The 18,258-nt window shown below is 28.6% G+C and overlaps 1 protein-coding gene across 4 annotated transcripts in view; it reads left to right on the forward strand.

The window, feature by feature from the left end:
- ttk (zinc finger and BTB domain-containing protein ttk) overlaps positions 1 to 18,258 on the forward strand; it is a 95,642-nt gene that overhangs the window by 8,094 nt on the left and 69,290 nt on the right. For all 4 annotated transcript variants that reach the window (XM_075379639.1, XM_075379636.1, XM_075379638.1 and 1 more), the window contains exon 2: positions 7,976 to 8,209. In XM_075379639.1, the coding sequence (XP_075235754.1) occupies positions 8,033 to 8,209 (177 nt within the window). In that variant the 5' untranslated portion in view covers positions 7,976 to 8,032. The remainder of the gene's footprint in view (positions 1 to 7,975; positions 8,210 to 18,258) is intronic.

Raw genomic sequence — 18,258 nt, forward strand, 5'->3', positions numbered from 1 at the left:
CCCTTAAAAAGAAAAACTGTTTTTAAAAAATAACCAATAACAATTGTTTTAAATATGCGTTTCATTATAAAATCACAAAAATCTAATTCCATACTGTAATTAAATGTTTTACATGTAAATTTTTATTTATATTTTTTTTATCATAGTTGTATTTTATTCTGCTTCAATAACAAATAAATACATAATAAGCATTTTGAAATAAATAAACAACGATTGTTGCCTCTTTTATGACAAGAGGAGTTGTTTATTTATACTTTTGCGGTTCTTGATTTTCTAGGACCTAGAATAATGCAAATTTTTGCTAATCCTAACTGGATAATTTTTAATAAGCTGGCTGTAATTGTCAATAAAGTAGGTATTACATAATAATTATTTAATTTCTTAATTCTGTTTTTTCATTTCTTTGTGTAGGAAATGTTTAATCATAACCTTTTATATGAAATACCTGTTTTGTAAAGACAAACTTTATACAGATCTATCTCAAAACTATTGCAATTGTAGGCTCATCGTTATTAGAGTGTTTTTCTTTCAGATAATTGGTTATCAGTTGCAGTTATACCAGTACTGCTGATGGCAAGTCTAAAATAGTGATGAACATTGTATCTAAGAGAATCTTACTGATTTATTATGTAAAGCATACTCTATGGATGTTTTTCTCCGTTCATAAAGATTTTCCACATTTATTTTTAAATATGTTGAGGGAACATGACATCTTTGTTTCCTGGCAGGTAGTTTATTGCAAGTTTTTTTTTGCAATAAACTAAACTTGTAACATAATTTCTTGTTACAAGTAGTTTCTTACCAAGCTATTTTATTGAACATACCAAGCTATTTAAGGTATTAATCCTTGATGTTCATCATCATAATTTTTCATGGAATGTTGTGTAATATTCAGAATGTTAATAAAAAAAAGTTGTTTTAACCATGACTAGTTTTCGCATTCTGATTTAATTGTCTATTAAAATCTGTACCTATTTCATATTACCATAGATTAGACGATTTAAAATATATTTGTGACTTTATTACAGCTGGTTAATGAGCTATAATATTTTTTTTACTTCTTTGTATTAAGTAAAGCAAGTATTGTGATTGCAAAAAATTTCGGATTTCAAAGAAATATCCATTTTGACTATCCATGAATCCATTAGATTAGTTTTGGTGTGACGTTTGTACGTACGTATGTATCTTGCATAACTCAAAAACGATTAGCTGTAGGATGTTGAAATTCTGGATTTAGGACTGTTGTAACATCTAGTTGTACAACCTCCCCTTTTGATTGCAATCGACTGAACCAAAAGTGTCCAAAAAAGCCCAAAATACAAAACAATTTGGATCTTTTTCTTTACTGCAGTAATAAGCCCTCATGGAGAGCCTTTCAATGATATATTATAAGTGGTACTTATTTTCATTGGTTCCAGAGTTATAGCCAAATAAATTTTTAATTAATGAAGTATTTGGATCTTACAAGAGGAAGGCACATCGGTCAAATCAGACTTCATCTCCCCCTTTTTTTTTAATTTAATTATATTGATTTATTAATAATTATTAATTTCTGATTTTTAATATTTAAGTTAAATGTTACGTAAAAAAGTTCAAATTCAAATTTTTTTTATTTCTACATTGTCATTATTTTTAATGAATGCCAACAGCAGGGGAAAATGCTGTCATTGTTTAGCTTATAAAAAATGGTTTTGTAAACCAGTTTATTAAATTTGTTAGCAGTTAGGTTAAACAAACTTCTACTTCTTTTGGTATTCCATGAGATGTTTGGGTGATAACAGAACAATCATAGATATTTATATAGTTACAGACCACCTCTGATTTTGATGAAAATTTGGAATATACTTTATTTAGAACTTAAGTTATTTGTTACAATTGAAATTATTCATCGGAATCCCTTTCAACTGAGTTACATCCCTCGTAAGTTGCACAGTTACCTCACCAAAAATATCATAATTCAGCACTGTATACATGTAATATTAGCTATTTTTAGACCAAATAATTAAACCCACCGGGTTGGTCTAGTGGTGAAAACGCGTCTTCCCAAATCAGCTGATTTACAAGACTGTACTTCACTTACACTCATACATATCATCCTCTTTCATTCTCTGAAGTAATACCCGATGGTGATTCCCTAAATCAGGCCAAACAGAAAAAAAGGTAGTAAGACCAAATACTTTGGTTTCAATGAAATTAAGTTAAGAATGAGGTTAGATATACTTACAGCTAAATTAAGTTAGGTTAAGCTTAAGGTGTTGATTTTGGTAAATGTGCAATATACATTATTTACAGAATAAATAACTTAGTTTAAGTGAAATTTAATTGGGTTTAGTTACATTTAAGTGAAGGTTAAGTTGTGTTAGGCTGGTTTATAAATGATTTATAAATTTGGCAGATACTTAGTCATTTATTTGAGGAGTTCACAATTCAAGACTTCTGGTCAACGTAACCTTAAACAAATGTAACTGTAATCCTAACTAAATTTAACTGAAACAAAATTATTTAGTCAGCAAGTAATGTATGTTACACATGTATAGTGCAAAATAGAATTTTGGCTACGGGTACTGTGTAACTTATGAGGGACATAACTGTGGTGAAAGGCATTTCAGAAGAATTATTTCAATTGTAACAAATAAGTTAGGTTCTAATTAAGATATATTCCAAAATTCATTAAAATCCGAGGTGAGTCCATAACTATGTATAATTACCCCATCATATTTATCAAGATATTGTTATTACCTTACCTAGCATCATATTTATCACATAGCAAGTGAGATGACCCACAATATTAATATTGTAAGACTTTTGAATATTTTGTGTTATTGACATTAGTAGAGCTAGAGAATATGAATGGTGGCTGTTTAGAAGGGTGTGAGAGAAACACAATTGCAGTAATTGACAAACTTTGGTTTATATTTCTTAATATGTCACTGCATATAATAAATTAGCAAACAGGCAAGAAGGTAGTTTTACAACGTATGCACAACATGGTATTTAAGAATAAAACTTTTCTATGAAAACTCATTCTGTTCTACTCCATTATTTGGTCGATCAGTTAATGTAGTTCATTGCAACTGAAGAATGAAGATTAATTTCAAATTAAATCTAATAAAAAATGAATCGCTTGCTTTTGTTACATTTTTCATCAGCTAAGATTGTTTTTACTAAATTAACATTTAACATTGTGCTGTTGTGAAACTACATTCGATTTTGTTTACTCTACAGTAACAACACAAAGGATTGCATCAATGTATAATGCATTCTTTGTTGGGTTTCTGTTAACATAACCTCATATGAAAAACACTTTGTTACTTACTATTTTCATAACTTTATTATGAAGAGGTTGTATAAAATAAAAATAATCAAATTTTTGTACTGTAAGTTCCTTCTATGTTATAATTTAGCTATTTCTTAACATATTACATTCACAATTGTTTAAATCATTCACTGTGTTAATAAGAAATCACATTTCCCTTAAGAAGTCTGTGTGCATAGCTAATTAAAAAATAAAACTACTGTTATATGCTTATAACAATTCCTGCAATGAACTACATAATTTTCATTCTTCAGTAGGTAAAGAATGGAGAATGCCCCTCCACATTTGGACAAGAAAATAACCAGTTTGATCACAGTGTAATCAATGTATTTTATAATGCAAGTAAAAATTAAATTAAAAGAATCTGTATGTTTTTATCTGTTTTTCACAATATCCACCACTGTATAACCCAACCAGAATTGTGTTTATTGAAACAGGGAAGTCTGTTATAGAGGATATAATGGAACATGAAATGAAGGTTGATGCTGGTTATTGCATAATGTAGTTGTTAATGCAAGTATAATAGAAAATTTTGCTTAAAAAAACTGCAAAACCAAATTTTCAAAATCATTGATGCTTTAAAAGAAATATCATAACAAGTTCTTTAATTGTTTTGAACTCCCAGCTACTTGTTAAAATGTATTTATTTTCTGTTAGTGTATATAAATCAGAACCTTGTTGTTAAGTTTAAGGATGATGAATAATAATTCAAATGTGTTATTTAGTAATCAACATTACATTTATGTGAAATTCATTATTGATTCCTTGTTTTACTTTATTGAAACAAGCCCTAAGTGTATAAACATTAAAAAAACCATACTTTAAAATCTAATTCAAATATCAGCTCAAAAAAGTTACAAAGAGTGAATGGCACTTAACACTCAAAATTCTCACCAACAATATTTTTAAGAAAGCTGTAAGTTTTACAAAAGAATACACAATGTACATAATGTGTAAGGCTGTTGTACAAAAAAAATGTAATCATTAATAATGGGAAATTCCCAACTACACCTAATTAAACGTGGGGAAGTTTTGAGGTTACCAGTTTCTTAAAATAGGGTTTATTAATTAAAAAAAAAATATTTTATTGTAATCCAAATAATTGATTGTAAACAGTACAAAACAAAATATGTAGATAAAAAAAATTTATTTCAGTTTTAGTGTTGTTGTAGGAATGTACCACATATGATTATGTTATGTTCATGCATTATATATTTTTTTTTTCACCTTATTTAAGCAATGATGTTTATTCAGTATCTGTGATATATATATATATATATATATATATATAGGGCTTGCTGCACAATCCATTGGTTGCTTATCACAGTTTTGTTTGTCAGTTTAGTCAAATATGAACTTATTAGTGTTGATTTCATTTACAGTACAAATTAGAACATTTTACATTAATTTGAAATTCAAAAAAATTTAGATAAAGGCTTTCTTAAAGGTAAAATAGTTTTAGATATGAACGTAGTATTGCAATCTGTGTTTCTATTTGATCACTTTTGTTATTAGATCATCTGTACTAATCAGTTCCTGGCAAAGGTTTTCCATGTTTTCATTTCATCTTTCTCATTAATTACATGTGTAGGCAAGTCTAATATTTTAATTCTGAAATAGGAAAAACTAGATCTTATTCTAGAAGATGGCACTATGAACAAATTTTTAATTGTAAAGATATATTTTGAGTTTCAATAAATAATAATTTTAATTTTCATATAATGATTCTTCAAAATATAATATCAAGTAAATTTGAAGTACTGTTTCTTTTTATTGTTAGAAAAATAAAATCCATGTACCTATTGCTAAGACTTGCATTTAGATACTATATGTCCCACAGTTGTGGGATGAGCATGAATTTCCATAAGTCTTTCTTCAGATGGCTATTATATTGTAAGGCAGTTTGTTGTAACAGTTATTTAAGTTAGTATTCACAAAGTTATTGAAAAAATGTATTACTCTTGATCTGGATAAAAAGACCTTGATATCCTGTTGGATTGTGGGCAGGGTAGATACACAACACTACCTGGACGGATCTGAAGTCTTCTGTGGTTGGATTGTCCAACTCATCCACTTTCCCTCAGTTGGTAGGTTATTCCTTTATCATCATCCACATTTTCCCCTTATTCTTGATCCTTTTCTCCTCATTGGTTTTTTAATTATTTTGCTTGATGCTCATCAGATCTGTGTGGATTTAACCAGTTAGAATTAATCTATCTCTTATTTGGTTTAATGGGAAGACTGTGTCATGAATGGATCTGTCCAGGAACTCTCATCTACAAAAAACCCAGCCTAGGGCTGAGCTGGTTATCAGGTAATGAACCCCAAAATCAATTAAACCATCTAATCTAAAGCTGGACCAAATAATACAGTATAAAGCATCAAATACTTTGGGAATAGATGTTTAATTAGGGTGGAGTATTTTTAGTAGTAAAACAAATTACAATTAAATTTTATAGTACAAATTTGGAAGGTAGCAGAAGAAATGAATGATGAAGTAGTTACAGAGGACAATAAAGAACTCTTAAGAGCATAAAAAATGATTTATGATCAGCGATTTACAGTTTTGCAGTGTTATTGAAGTAAAGTTCTTTACATTCCACATTGTGATGTGCAGGTTAATGCTAGAAAATCGTGAAAGAGTGACGTTTAGAAGGAAATGACTTTTACTATAATACATCTGAAATGTCATACCATAGTTAAAGGGTGACCCCAGTTATTATTTAGTAGCAGTTTCATTTTTTCTACATTTTTAAAAATTAGGAAAATCCCCACCAGGTTGGTCTAGTGGTGTACTAGATGAGATGTGAACTCGTCTAGTGGTATATAGATTTGAATTCTAGGTCGTGGATACTGGTGTTCTTTGGTGCTTCGGTTTCAATTAACTACACTCCTCAGGAATGGTCGACCTGAGACTGTATAAGACTACACTTCATTTACATTCATACATATCCTCATTTATCCTCTGAAGTAATACCTTACGATGGTTCTGGAGGATAAACAGAAAAAGAGAGAGAGAGAGAGGGATGATATGAGGAATACTTATTTAATGAGATTAATGATGTAATTATAGCCCTGAAAAATTACATTAGCTTATGTTAATGTATTTACTAAAGTAAAATCACATGAATTTCTATACATTTTAATGAAAACCAATCACTGAAATTAAATTGATTTGAATTCAACACTAAATGTAAAACAGGCTTTTGAGAACACAGTAATCCTGTTTCTACAGGTGTGCTTTATGCAAAATCAAGAACAACATGAGGCAATAATATTTATTAGTTTAAAAAATGTTTGCAAGCTGATTTTATTTTTTTCTCATTTATAGAAGTTGAAATATTTGTTGTATTTTTCAAGAATGCCATACAGAATTTTTTTAAATGTGTATTTTTCTTTTTTTTAATTAAAGAATTTGATGATATCCATATTTAATTTAATTAATATATATTCTTATGGTAAAATGTTTATTTTAAAAACTGTCAATTCTAAGTTTTTTTTGTTGTACCTCCATTCTTCTTAACAAAAATTTATAGGATCTATAAATTTTTGTTAAAAAAACAATATGTGGAAATGCTTGCTTTATATGATCATTTTACATTTTTAATTGTTGGAAACTATCAACTGTATATGAGACAGCCCAAAACAATTCTGGAATGTGTTTCTTTCAAATTAACTTGGTAAAAATTATGAGCCTTCAAAGTAATTACCTTCAGTAGCTACCTGATTTCTCCGGTGTTAATATATTTTTTTAAACAATCCTTAAACCCATTTATACAAATTCCTTTCTGTGTCATATCACTGATGTCTCAAATGAAAAAAACAGATAGAATCAGCTGGTGCCAAATTGATGCTTCAGAGTTCATGTTGTGGTTGTTCTTTGGTAAGCATTGGTCAGCAAATTTTTGTTGTATAAAAGAGTTCAGTTTGTTTCCCATTTTTCATGCCTTTTGAATTAATATTTTTTATGAAGGATATTAATATACATTTTCTTAATCACTGTTTGAGATGAGTTCATTGTTAAAAATATTCTTCTCATCAGAATGCTCCATGTCTCCTGGTAGTATCATTTCTTATATGCAGAGATGTTGTCAGTCATAATTGTCAAAAACTATTGTTGACTTGTAATTGTCATATTAATACTGCAATATGTTGACATTCTTGATGCAGTTTCAGATCATTTTTAAAACCTCCTATTCCTTAAATTTCCTGCTATCATCTCAAAAATGCTCAGTAATTTTGTCATATTGCAGTTGATTGATACCCATTATAGACCTCACCATCAGCACTTAGTAAAGTCAAGGAAATTATTTTCAGTTTCTTACCCTTTTTTCATCATTTCACTGTGTGCTTTTCAAGCAACATTTTCTGATTGCAGTTAAAGAAAAATTGGAAAAATTTGTTTTGTGTATGCTTTTCAGTTTAATTTAATAGCAACAGCTGTTGCTGTTGTTGAAGAAAAATAAGGACATACTTGTTAAATTAAAGATGTCGATTCAACAAACGTTTTGAAGGTGCCTTGAATTTTGATTTAAGATGCTATTAACTATTTATGTTTGTTTTTTCCTTATGTATGTTGAATGCATTTACACACAATTTTATTATTGCATATTTTATACAATTTTTATTAGTTTCTTACTAATTTTTTTTTTTTTGCAGTGGGTTAACGGAAACTAATGTTGCAGTTGCTGCCAGTAATATTTGGTGCTAATAAAAATGTCGTTAGGATCACAAAGATTTTGTCTTCGGTGGAATAATCACCAATCAAATTTATTATCTGTATTTGACCAATTACTACATGATGAGGCGTTTGTTGACGTGACACTAGCTGTCGAGGGCCAATTCTTACGTGCACATAAAATGGTCCTCTCAGCATGTAGCCCATACTTCCAGGTCAGTCAAATGATTTTTTTAATTTACATTTAGATTTGTGTATCTCATAATATTTGATAAAATTATATATTTGCTAATTAATTGATATAATTAATGTCTTCGGAAGTCCAGTTGTCAAAATTGGTAATTGCAGTAGCAATAGTAATTTTTCAAGTTTTATCGTCATCAGTTGTTAAAACATTGAGGTAATTGTGTGGATCACCACCATTTCATAAGCAGGTTTGACTTTCAATTCAAGTGATGGGACCTTGGATTTCTTTATTGCTTAAGGTTTTTGTTAACGCTATTTAGTAGATATACCATACTCGGTTCTTAGCTTCAATAGTTAGTTTAAATTGTTTAAAAACATAGCTAAATGTTATAAAAATGTTTTTTGTTCTTATTAATTTTTTTTTAATTTGAATATTTATATTTAAAAAAATGAAATCAAAAAATGTTGCAGAAAGGGAGAATATTTTTTGGCGTTTCAAATTATTTGCCTACCAGCTATAAGGGATTCAGGCTCTAATGGTGTGAGGGAATTATTTATGTGAAACATTCAATAAGATGATGCTAAATGGGACAGCCAGAGAGGGAAATTTATCTCAGGAAAGTAGCATGTCGGTAATACATCTGTTATAGGCTGATGGTTGCTTTTAAAATTATGACAGATTTTTCAGTCCTATAGGAAATGTTCTTTTAGAGGTGTCAATAGGGCAGGGGACATACTACATCTTTTACCAAAGTTGAAGTGGATATTCAATGACAATAAGCACTTCAGGTAAATTTAACCTTCAGGGATTATTGGATGTAGAGCAGATGTTAAGAGTTTAAGACATTTATTGTGGAAACTGCATAAAAGAGTAAGTGGCATCGGCATGGCTGGAGAAGAAGTTATAGCTTGGTTTGATGATGAATTTGTCAAGGCAAGTAGGAGGGTATTTTGGTATCGCAGTATTTTTAGGGAAAATGCTTCGATCCAGTTTGAGAGGAGCACTTTGAAGTTAGAAAAATATTTAAATCATTATATCAAAAACTGTTTGTTTATGGGTTACAGGTTTACGTTACAGTTTAATGGCATTGAGTGTTCTAAGGATTTTTAGAATTTTGTAAGGGAATTTAAGGATTATACTTCTAAATGTTGTAGTGGTATCAGACCCGAGATTTGGGTTAAATATTTTAGTGCTTTATTAAATAATTTGGTTAGATCTGTAACTGTGTATGCCATGCCATTTATTGTAAATAAAGAGCTTCATAGGTTGATTACACGTGAAAGGGTTAAAATGGGCTTCAAATAAGGTGCCCGGCTCAGATAAAATTCCTGTTGAATTCTAAAATTCATTTCAGGACAGTTTAACTGTTTGTTGATACAATAAATAATGTTGTTCGCTTTAGTCAACCAATAAATTTTTTTCTCTATCTCTCACTCATATTTTCAGTTTGAAACCTATGTTGGATTAGCCAAAAAAGAACTTTTAATGTGAAATTTTAACAAAGGAACATAATACCAGACATCATTTTATGATAAAACATATAACCCTAAAACAGTGTCTTGTAAAATGGAGAATAGTATAATCTGATTGGAGTTTTTTTTTTTTTTTGCTTTCATTTTAATTTATCATTTATTTAATAAAAAATTGTTAATTTAGGTGTAGTAGGATTAGAGAAAAGTTTTACATCAAAACAATTTGTTTGAGAATAGTTAGAGTTTAATTACTCAATCACTTTGGGGTGATAAATTTTAAATATTCATAATATTTCCTAATAGTGTATTATGAAAGTAGATTTGTCAAAGGATTTTTTTTTTTTTATTTCTATTATTAATACCAGTTATCAGTTACGAATTTAATGTTATTAGTGTACATGTTTTTAGCTTTATTATTATATCCTTTATTTGTTAATTATCCCTTATCAGATGTTTATCATATCAGGTCTTAATATTGTTTGTCATTAATCATACCAAAAAAAAATTGTTTTACTGTTTTTCTTGTTCAAATAATTACTAAAAATAAATAAATTAAAATATTTATTCTAAAATTCCTTATTATTAAATGTTTTTATTTTTTTCGTTTATTTATTTGTTCAATCTTTTACAATGTTTATAAAATTTTTATACTGACGCTTTCGGTATGCTTTCTTCGACCTCTTACCACAATTTGTGGCAAACACCAATACTGTGATCATTTCATTGAAGCTATTTGGTAAATATTGTTGGTATCCCAGGATAAATAATTAACATTTTTAATTATGGTAGTGAAAACAAAATAAAAATGTATATTTTCAGTTCAAGAATGAATAAACCTTAGATTCTAAATTATATATGAATAATTTTAATTACAAAACTTATGAAATGTAATTTTTTTTTTCACCTAGACAGATCATCTCCCAATAATAATTACTTAATCAATGTGTGAAGTTATACGAACACTATTTTTCCGTATGCTGTTGGGTTTTCTTTTAGTTGTTTCTTGTTCTTTTGTTTTTAAATTGTGTTTATTCTACGTCTCAAAAATCCATTATTTGTCTCAAAATCCAATTTGCTTAGCTTTTCATGTAGGTCTTTAATGGTTGAGATTTAAAGCATGCAGGCTTATTGGCCTAAACTTCCTAATCATAATGAAGAGCTGCCTCTTTTTTAGTGATCATATCTGCTATTAAATATCCATACTTCAGATGTTAAATCTAGTCTTCCCTTACTTCGTAAGATGAGGCTTGGCTTCCATCAGGTTGCAGTGATATAATTGAGGATGTCTTCAACACACATCTGCTTGCTGACCAGACTTCTTATTGGAATTCGGTAACCCTAATCATGCATCAGGTTTCTCAGCTTAAAGGGATGCTATATGTAAATTACATGTTGATGAAGGAGTGATAGAAGTTATGAGGATCTCTGAATTAATTTTTATGTTTTGTGAAGTATACTTTATACACCTTTATGTATCATCACTTTTATTCTACCAGAGCTGAAACTCCCCCTAATTTAAGCTTTAAAAACCTTTTACAATGAAATTCTCTTATTTACAATATTTACTACAGTAATTTTTATTTAAAATTTTGTTTTGTTGTTAACGCAACTGATTATTAAATATATTTATTTAGTTTTTGTAATTATTATTTACCTAACATTTACTATTAGCCTAAAGATGTATAATCTTAATTACCTGAGCATACTGTGACAAATTACTACTCTAGTGACGTACTTTTAACCAGTTTCAAAAAAAAATTTATGTAATTTTACTTTCCTGATATTTAAAATAAAGTAAACATTACAATAAGAATGGTATTTTCACATTTTCTATAAATTTTTTTATATTCACTTATTAGTCAAAATAAATATTAATTGTGATCATTCACATGCATGTATTTGTCTTCTGTCATGTTGGGTTAATAACCTTGGATTGGCCTAAAAAAGGTTTTAAATTTGGTTTGATGATTTGTATATATCAGAGTTAAGAATTGGGAGGCCTCTCAAAAGGGTTACAGGTCAAATTATGGTTGTGGTGGACTTACTGAAAATTTTACTCCTCTAATTTTTAGTGTTTTTAAAAGATTTTGTCTTTTATAAAGTTTCTTCCAAAACTATTTGATGTTTAGGTAGAAGTTTCATCCTCCTCCAAATTTGGCATTTTCGGTTATATTTGGTGCACATCTGTATAATGTGTTGTTAGTATTAAATTTAAATGTAAAAAGCGCTTGCTGGAAAGGTTTATCAGTGCTGTGCCAATCTTTTTCATGTTTAAACCTTGTAAATTGATCAATTTCTTAAATTGTAGAAATATATTAACAACATAAGAACCCTTCCCTAGGTTTTTTAATTTTTTTCTAAATTTTTAATTTTTGAAGTCTGTATATATTAAAGATTTTAAAGGTGGGTTCTACTTGTTTAAGCATTGACTTCAAGAAGTAAATTTATTATTTCTAAATTGACCATTAATATTTCATTTTATTTGCTCCACTTTGCTCTTGATGGAGCAATCTGTATGTTATGATCAATTAAATTCAAGCCCTGAAAAATTTGAAGGAGTGTTACAGTTTTATAAAATAGACCATAATAAAAAGGGAGTTGTATTAAAAAAGATATTAAATAAGTTATAGGGTTTAGGGCTTCAATCCAATATAAAACAACACTTATTAAACCCCTCACTTCTTGGACCAATAATGAAAATTAATCCATAAATGCCATTTTTTCTGGATGAAATGATTGTTTTTTTTCTTTGCAATGCCCATAATAAATTCAATGGTAGAAAAGAAAGTATTGATTTATACTTTTGCATTTATTATTAGATGGTCATCTTAATTTTCATTAAAGTAATAATAAATAATTTAATTTGCCTCTGTTTTATTTTTAATGAATTGTTTTAATCAAGCCTAAATTGAATGATTTTTAAGGTTTTATTTGCTCATGAGCGCTTTCATAATAAACATCACTTCATCAGATGAACATGTGTAATTTTTTGTGTGATAAATTAATTCACCACAAAAGTTACTTAATGGAAATTTTGTAATACACTATATGAGAAATGCTATGCTTGAACAACATTTGAACCCGGTACCTCTGGAGGAAAAGCCGACATGCTACAACTACACCACAAGATTGGGATTAAATTTAAAAATATAGGAAGATACATGTTTTCTTCCTATACATTTAATCTATTAAAATTTATTATCTATTGGTATTATTCCAGTTTGAAAATTCAGAATAATGATTTGGTGGTTTATTTAAATGTGATTTAATTATTATGAACATCCGTTATTGTTGCATCTTCAGTTCTAAAAATAGTTTGTATTTTTTTAATATGATATGCACGGTTAGGTCGTTGTTTGTCACATTTATATCTTATAAATGATAGTAACATATTTTTTAAATATCATGCTTATTTAAAAACTTTTACGGCTGTTTGTATATTTTTAATTGCTTATAATTTTCTTTCATAAATATCTGATTTGTTGTTTGTACTTATGTTAGAATTATTTCTATTAATTAATTTATTTAAACTATTGCTATCTGTTGTATTTACTACAACTGGTGGTGACACTCGCATGCATGCATGCATGTGCATATATATTAGTAGTGATTTTATTATTAAGTTATAGGTTTATAAATATTTAAATCTTTCTTTTGATGTAATAAATTTATAATTTTATTATACAGTTTGAGCCTAATTTTATGTAAATGTCATTTATTGCTGCTATTAATTTTATCCTTTAATTTATTTTTGTCATCAATGTAGTGTAAGATGTACTTAATACTTCAAGGTAATATTTTTTTTTTAGTGATATGAATTTATTATTAATTATTGTTATTGGTAATAATGATTTAACGTAAAGTGTTTACGTTCATTGTAAAATATTAGTATTTTCTATTTCTGAATTTTGGTAAAGATTTAAAAATATCATCATCAATCAATTAAAAATTGATTTGTTATAAATTATAAAAAGCTGACAACATAGTTGTAGAACTTTCCTGTCACGCAGATTTTTTCTGATGCATGGCTTACATACACAACTTAATTTTAAATATTTTTCATTTTATTTAAATATAATATTTTTTGTTTATTTATTTTAATGATTCTAACTAAAATGCACACGCATACCGTACATATATCATTTGTGTGGATGTGGCGGTACTAGCGGCCATTTAAAATACGTTTTTACAGTTTTACTATTATCATTTATCTAATTCTACCCTCACTTTGCTCTACAGCCTCACTCCCTTAATTTTTTAAGTTGAAAATTTAATAGCATTAATACCACATGTATAGAAGTAATCTGACCAAGTCAAAATCAGTTGAGCAGTTCTGGAGATTTAAAGTGTGAAACACTGAACACACACACTTATACATGCGGACATTTTGGTATGCAGAGGGAGATGGGTTTTTTAAGAATAAATTATTTTTAAAATAAGATAGAACTGTTGAAATTTTTGTATATGTAGGTGCATCTGTATAATTTACTAAAGGTGTAACTGCTAAATCTGTATGAACTTTGAACAAACAGAAAATGTAGGATCTGAGGGTTTCTAATTTAAATATCTTTATTATTTGTTCATCATGATTTTTTTTTATAGTATTAAAATTTTATTAATTGGTTCAGTTTTTAGTTAAATTTTTTACTTTTTGGCATCTTAGCTGTAGAGCTATGCTGTAAGAAGGAGAGTATGGTAATCAGTAAAAAATTTAGTATGGCTTTTTTTGCATTTCTTGATGTTTCATGACCTTTTTCTCAAAAATCAAAAAACATTGTTTTTTTATTTATTGTATACTTTTTAACAAAATATTTTCTGTCTTAGGCATAGTAGTAGTGCAAGCGACCCCAAAAAAAAAAAATACTTTGGGGGGGCAATATTGGGGGTGGAGGAGCCGATCAAAGTATATAAATATCAATTTTTCAAAAATTTTTGGTTTATTTTAACTTTTAGTAATAATATAACAATAAGATTTTATCATAATTCACTCTCCATCTCCCAAACAAAAAAAAAATTAGGTTTCATCCATTTAACTAGTAAGTGTATAAAAATCAAAAACATTTCTTGGAAGATGATTTTGGAGGTGGGGGAGCAGAAAAAATAAAAATATGATTTTTCTTTTGGTTTATTTAAGCGTATAATGATTTTACAAAAAAAAATCATCATTTAAAGAGATGTATTAATTGAGAAACAATGTTTACGTAATATTATAAAACAAGTATTTCTGAATAATCTTTTTAAAGTAAGAGTAGAAATATATTAGCATTTGTTTTAAATATATTAACTCAAATCAGTATTGGTTCTTATTAATTCTATTATGATTTAATAGTTAATTATCTGTGTAATAATATGTATTTAGGTATGGTTAATTCTCATTTTGATGAATTTTCAAAAGGAGTATGGAAGGTAATGAAATTCAGTTTATGTCACTGAACTGTGTTAATGTGAATACATGGAATTTGGTACGATGGCTTCTATACAAGGGGCATTGTTGTTCATCTCAGTAAAAATCTCAGAAGGGACAGTTTTTTACATATTAATTATACACCTCTTCAATGTAATTAATATTTGTGAAAAGGTTTTCAGAAATCCTCCTCACAAAATTTAAAATGTACAGTTTTAATTTAATAGTTACAAATTTTTCAAAAAATGATAGATTTCCTTTTCTTAAAGAGGGTAACAAATTTTAATTCTTGTTCTTACCTCTGAACATAAATATCAAAACTTGACATTTGGAAGTAGCGAAGTATGTATGATATACTGATCTATTGGTACCAATCAATTTTTGTTTTAAATCAGGGGGGTGGATGGAGATTTTGTAATTTTTTTAACTGATAATGCTTATGCATACCAAATTCATATCCTTTTTTTCTTTAAAAGAACCATTGTTTGGTGGGAATATCTTTCAACCGTAACACTGATAAACATAATTTTTATTTCCTAACATGCGATAGATGATTTTAATCTGTTTTTGATGCTGAAAACAAATATGAGCTCAGAATCTTTCTATCACCCACCATTTTTGAAAAATGTTTTAAATTTTAATTAAAGGATTTTTTTTTCATTTTTCAGTGTATAGTTAGCATTTTAAGTTCCTATATTGTATTTTGTTAGCTCATTTTGTATTGTGTAACTTTGTTAACATAATTTGTAAGCTATAAATAAACAAATACTAGACAAAGAATTAAATCATATCATAGTCAGATATTACATCATATCTAATACTGAAGAGCGAGCCTTCATGAACAAGATTAATCATGTCTGTGCAGGTCAAAACATGTAGCTGAAAACTGCTGTGTTTTTTGTATTAAGCACTGGATTTAAGAATGAATTAATTTTGTTCTGTCTTATTGCTGTCTTAAGTTTGTTAACAGTGCAGTGTCATAATGCCTCGAAATTGTGTAAATTATGTGAATGCCTTTTGTTATGTATGTGGTGAGTTTACCATAAAATCAAGTAGAAAAAACATTACACCTTTAATTAAAAAAGCATATCATTTAAAAAATGATATTTAAGTGTAAAATTGGTGATCAGGATAAGACATGGGCTCATCATATAATATGCACTAATTGTTCTGTATATTTAAGAGGATGGCTGAAAGGTACACGGAAGGCTTTGCCATTTGGTGTACCTATTGTTTGGCATGAATCAAAGGATCGTGTAACCAATTGTTACCTTTGTTTAACAAGTGTGTCTGGAATTTCTAAAAACTGTAAACATACTGTAAAATATCCTTGATTCCAATCTGCAATCAGGCCTGTATCTCACAATGAAATTATTCCAGTTCCTGAGCCACCTGTGAATGATGTTTTGAAAGCAGTGATGAAGAATCGGGCAGTACTGAAGAAGACAACGATTTTGATTTTGAATTATCTTCCAATAAGACACATCTTATATCACAAGGTGAATTAAATGACTTGGTTAGGGATTTAAATTTATCAAAAAATCAAGCTGAACTGTTAGGATCATGACTGCAAGATTGGAATTTACTTCAAAAAAATACAAAAATTTGGGCTTTCGAAGTCAACAAAAAAAACTTTCTCAGTAGTTTATTGATGAAAATAATTTTGTTTATTGCACAAATATTGATAAGCTTATGTTGCACTTTAGTGCAAGTTCGTAAACCTGAGGACTGAGGCCTTTGCATAGATTCATCCAAGTATAGTTTAAAAGTGGTTCTACTACACAATGGTAACTATCCTTCAATACCAATCACTTATGGTTTTAATTTGAAAAAGACATACAATGTGATGAAAGATGTTCTTGAAAAAATAAATTATAAAAAACATAGCTGGAACATAAGCAAAACATATGTAAACATAAGTAAAACATAGCTGGTGATTAGAAGGTTATAGCTATTTTGTTAGGCATGCAATTAGGATATACTAAGTACATGTGTTTTCTTTGCAAATGGGACAGCCGAGTTAGGAATAAACATTATCTTACCAAAGAGAAGAGAGAGAGTGGAAGAAACAAGAAAAATTAACTCCAAATGGGAAAAATATTATTCATGAGGCCATAGTTGAACCCAAAAAAATATGTTTACCCCCTCACCATTTCAAGCTAGGACTAATGAAAAATTTTTTAAAAGCCATGAAGAATTGTCTCAAATTTTTGTACATCAGGCAGAAATTTCTGAGTGTAAATGAAGGGAAAATTAACGAAGGAATATTTGTTGGTCCTCCAGTAAGAGAGTTGGTCAAAGATGATGTATTTAACTCAATGTTAAATAATATAGAAACTGCGGCTTGGGCTTCACTTAAAGACATTTGCAAACATTTTCTCGGCACACAAAAATCCTACAGTTACCACGATATTGTTAATCAACTTCTTACTTCATACAGAGCTATGGGATGCAATATGTCTTTGAAAATACAGTTACTCCACTCGCATCTGGATTTTTCCCTGGACAACCTCGGAGACATAAGGGACGAACATGATGAACGTTTCCATCAGGACATTTCGGTGATGGAAAGCTGCTAATAAAGGGAAGTGGAATACTAACATACTAGCCGATTACTGTTGGACATTAATTCGAGATGTGCCTGAGGCTGTTTATAAAAGAAAAGCATCAGCGAGATCACTCTTAACACAGGTATGGCCATGCAAAATTATAAATTTTACAGATTTTAATGATTTTTTTCCTTAATTTTTTTTTTAACTGTAATTTATTTAAAACTAAGGGTGATAGAAAAATTGTATTTACAGATCTGTAATGTACACAAAAAAGCAATTCAAGAAATGGTATCACACTTAGAGAAACATTAAAATAAATTTTTTTTGTCTATCAGTGTAATCTCTATCAGATCAAATTTTAGTGCAATTTTTTTTGCACTTGCATAAAAAATTACCAGACATTTCCAATTTTAGCTGTAAGTGTCTGAAATGTGCCTTTTTTCAATAAATTTTAATATAACCTAAATAAAAAATATGAAATCCTCATTAGGCTGTAAAATTCTCGTGACTAATATTATTAATGACCTAATCTATCATTTTCTGCAAATATGACATCACTGTGCTACCAACTACAAAATAAGTCCAGTTCTTTTATTGACTTGAGGAAAGGACGAGGCTTTCTTTAACTCAACCATTGTCAGTTTTTCTG

This window comes from Lycorma delicatula, chromosome 12 (assembly GCF_047948215.1).
Source record: "Lycorma delicatula isolate Av1 chromosome 12, ASM4794821v1, whole genome shotgun sequence".
NCBI lineage: Eukaryota > Metazoa > Arthropoda > Insecta > Hemiptera > Fulgoridae > Lycorma > Lycorma delicatula.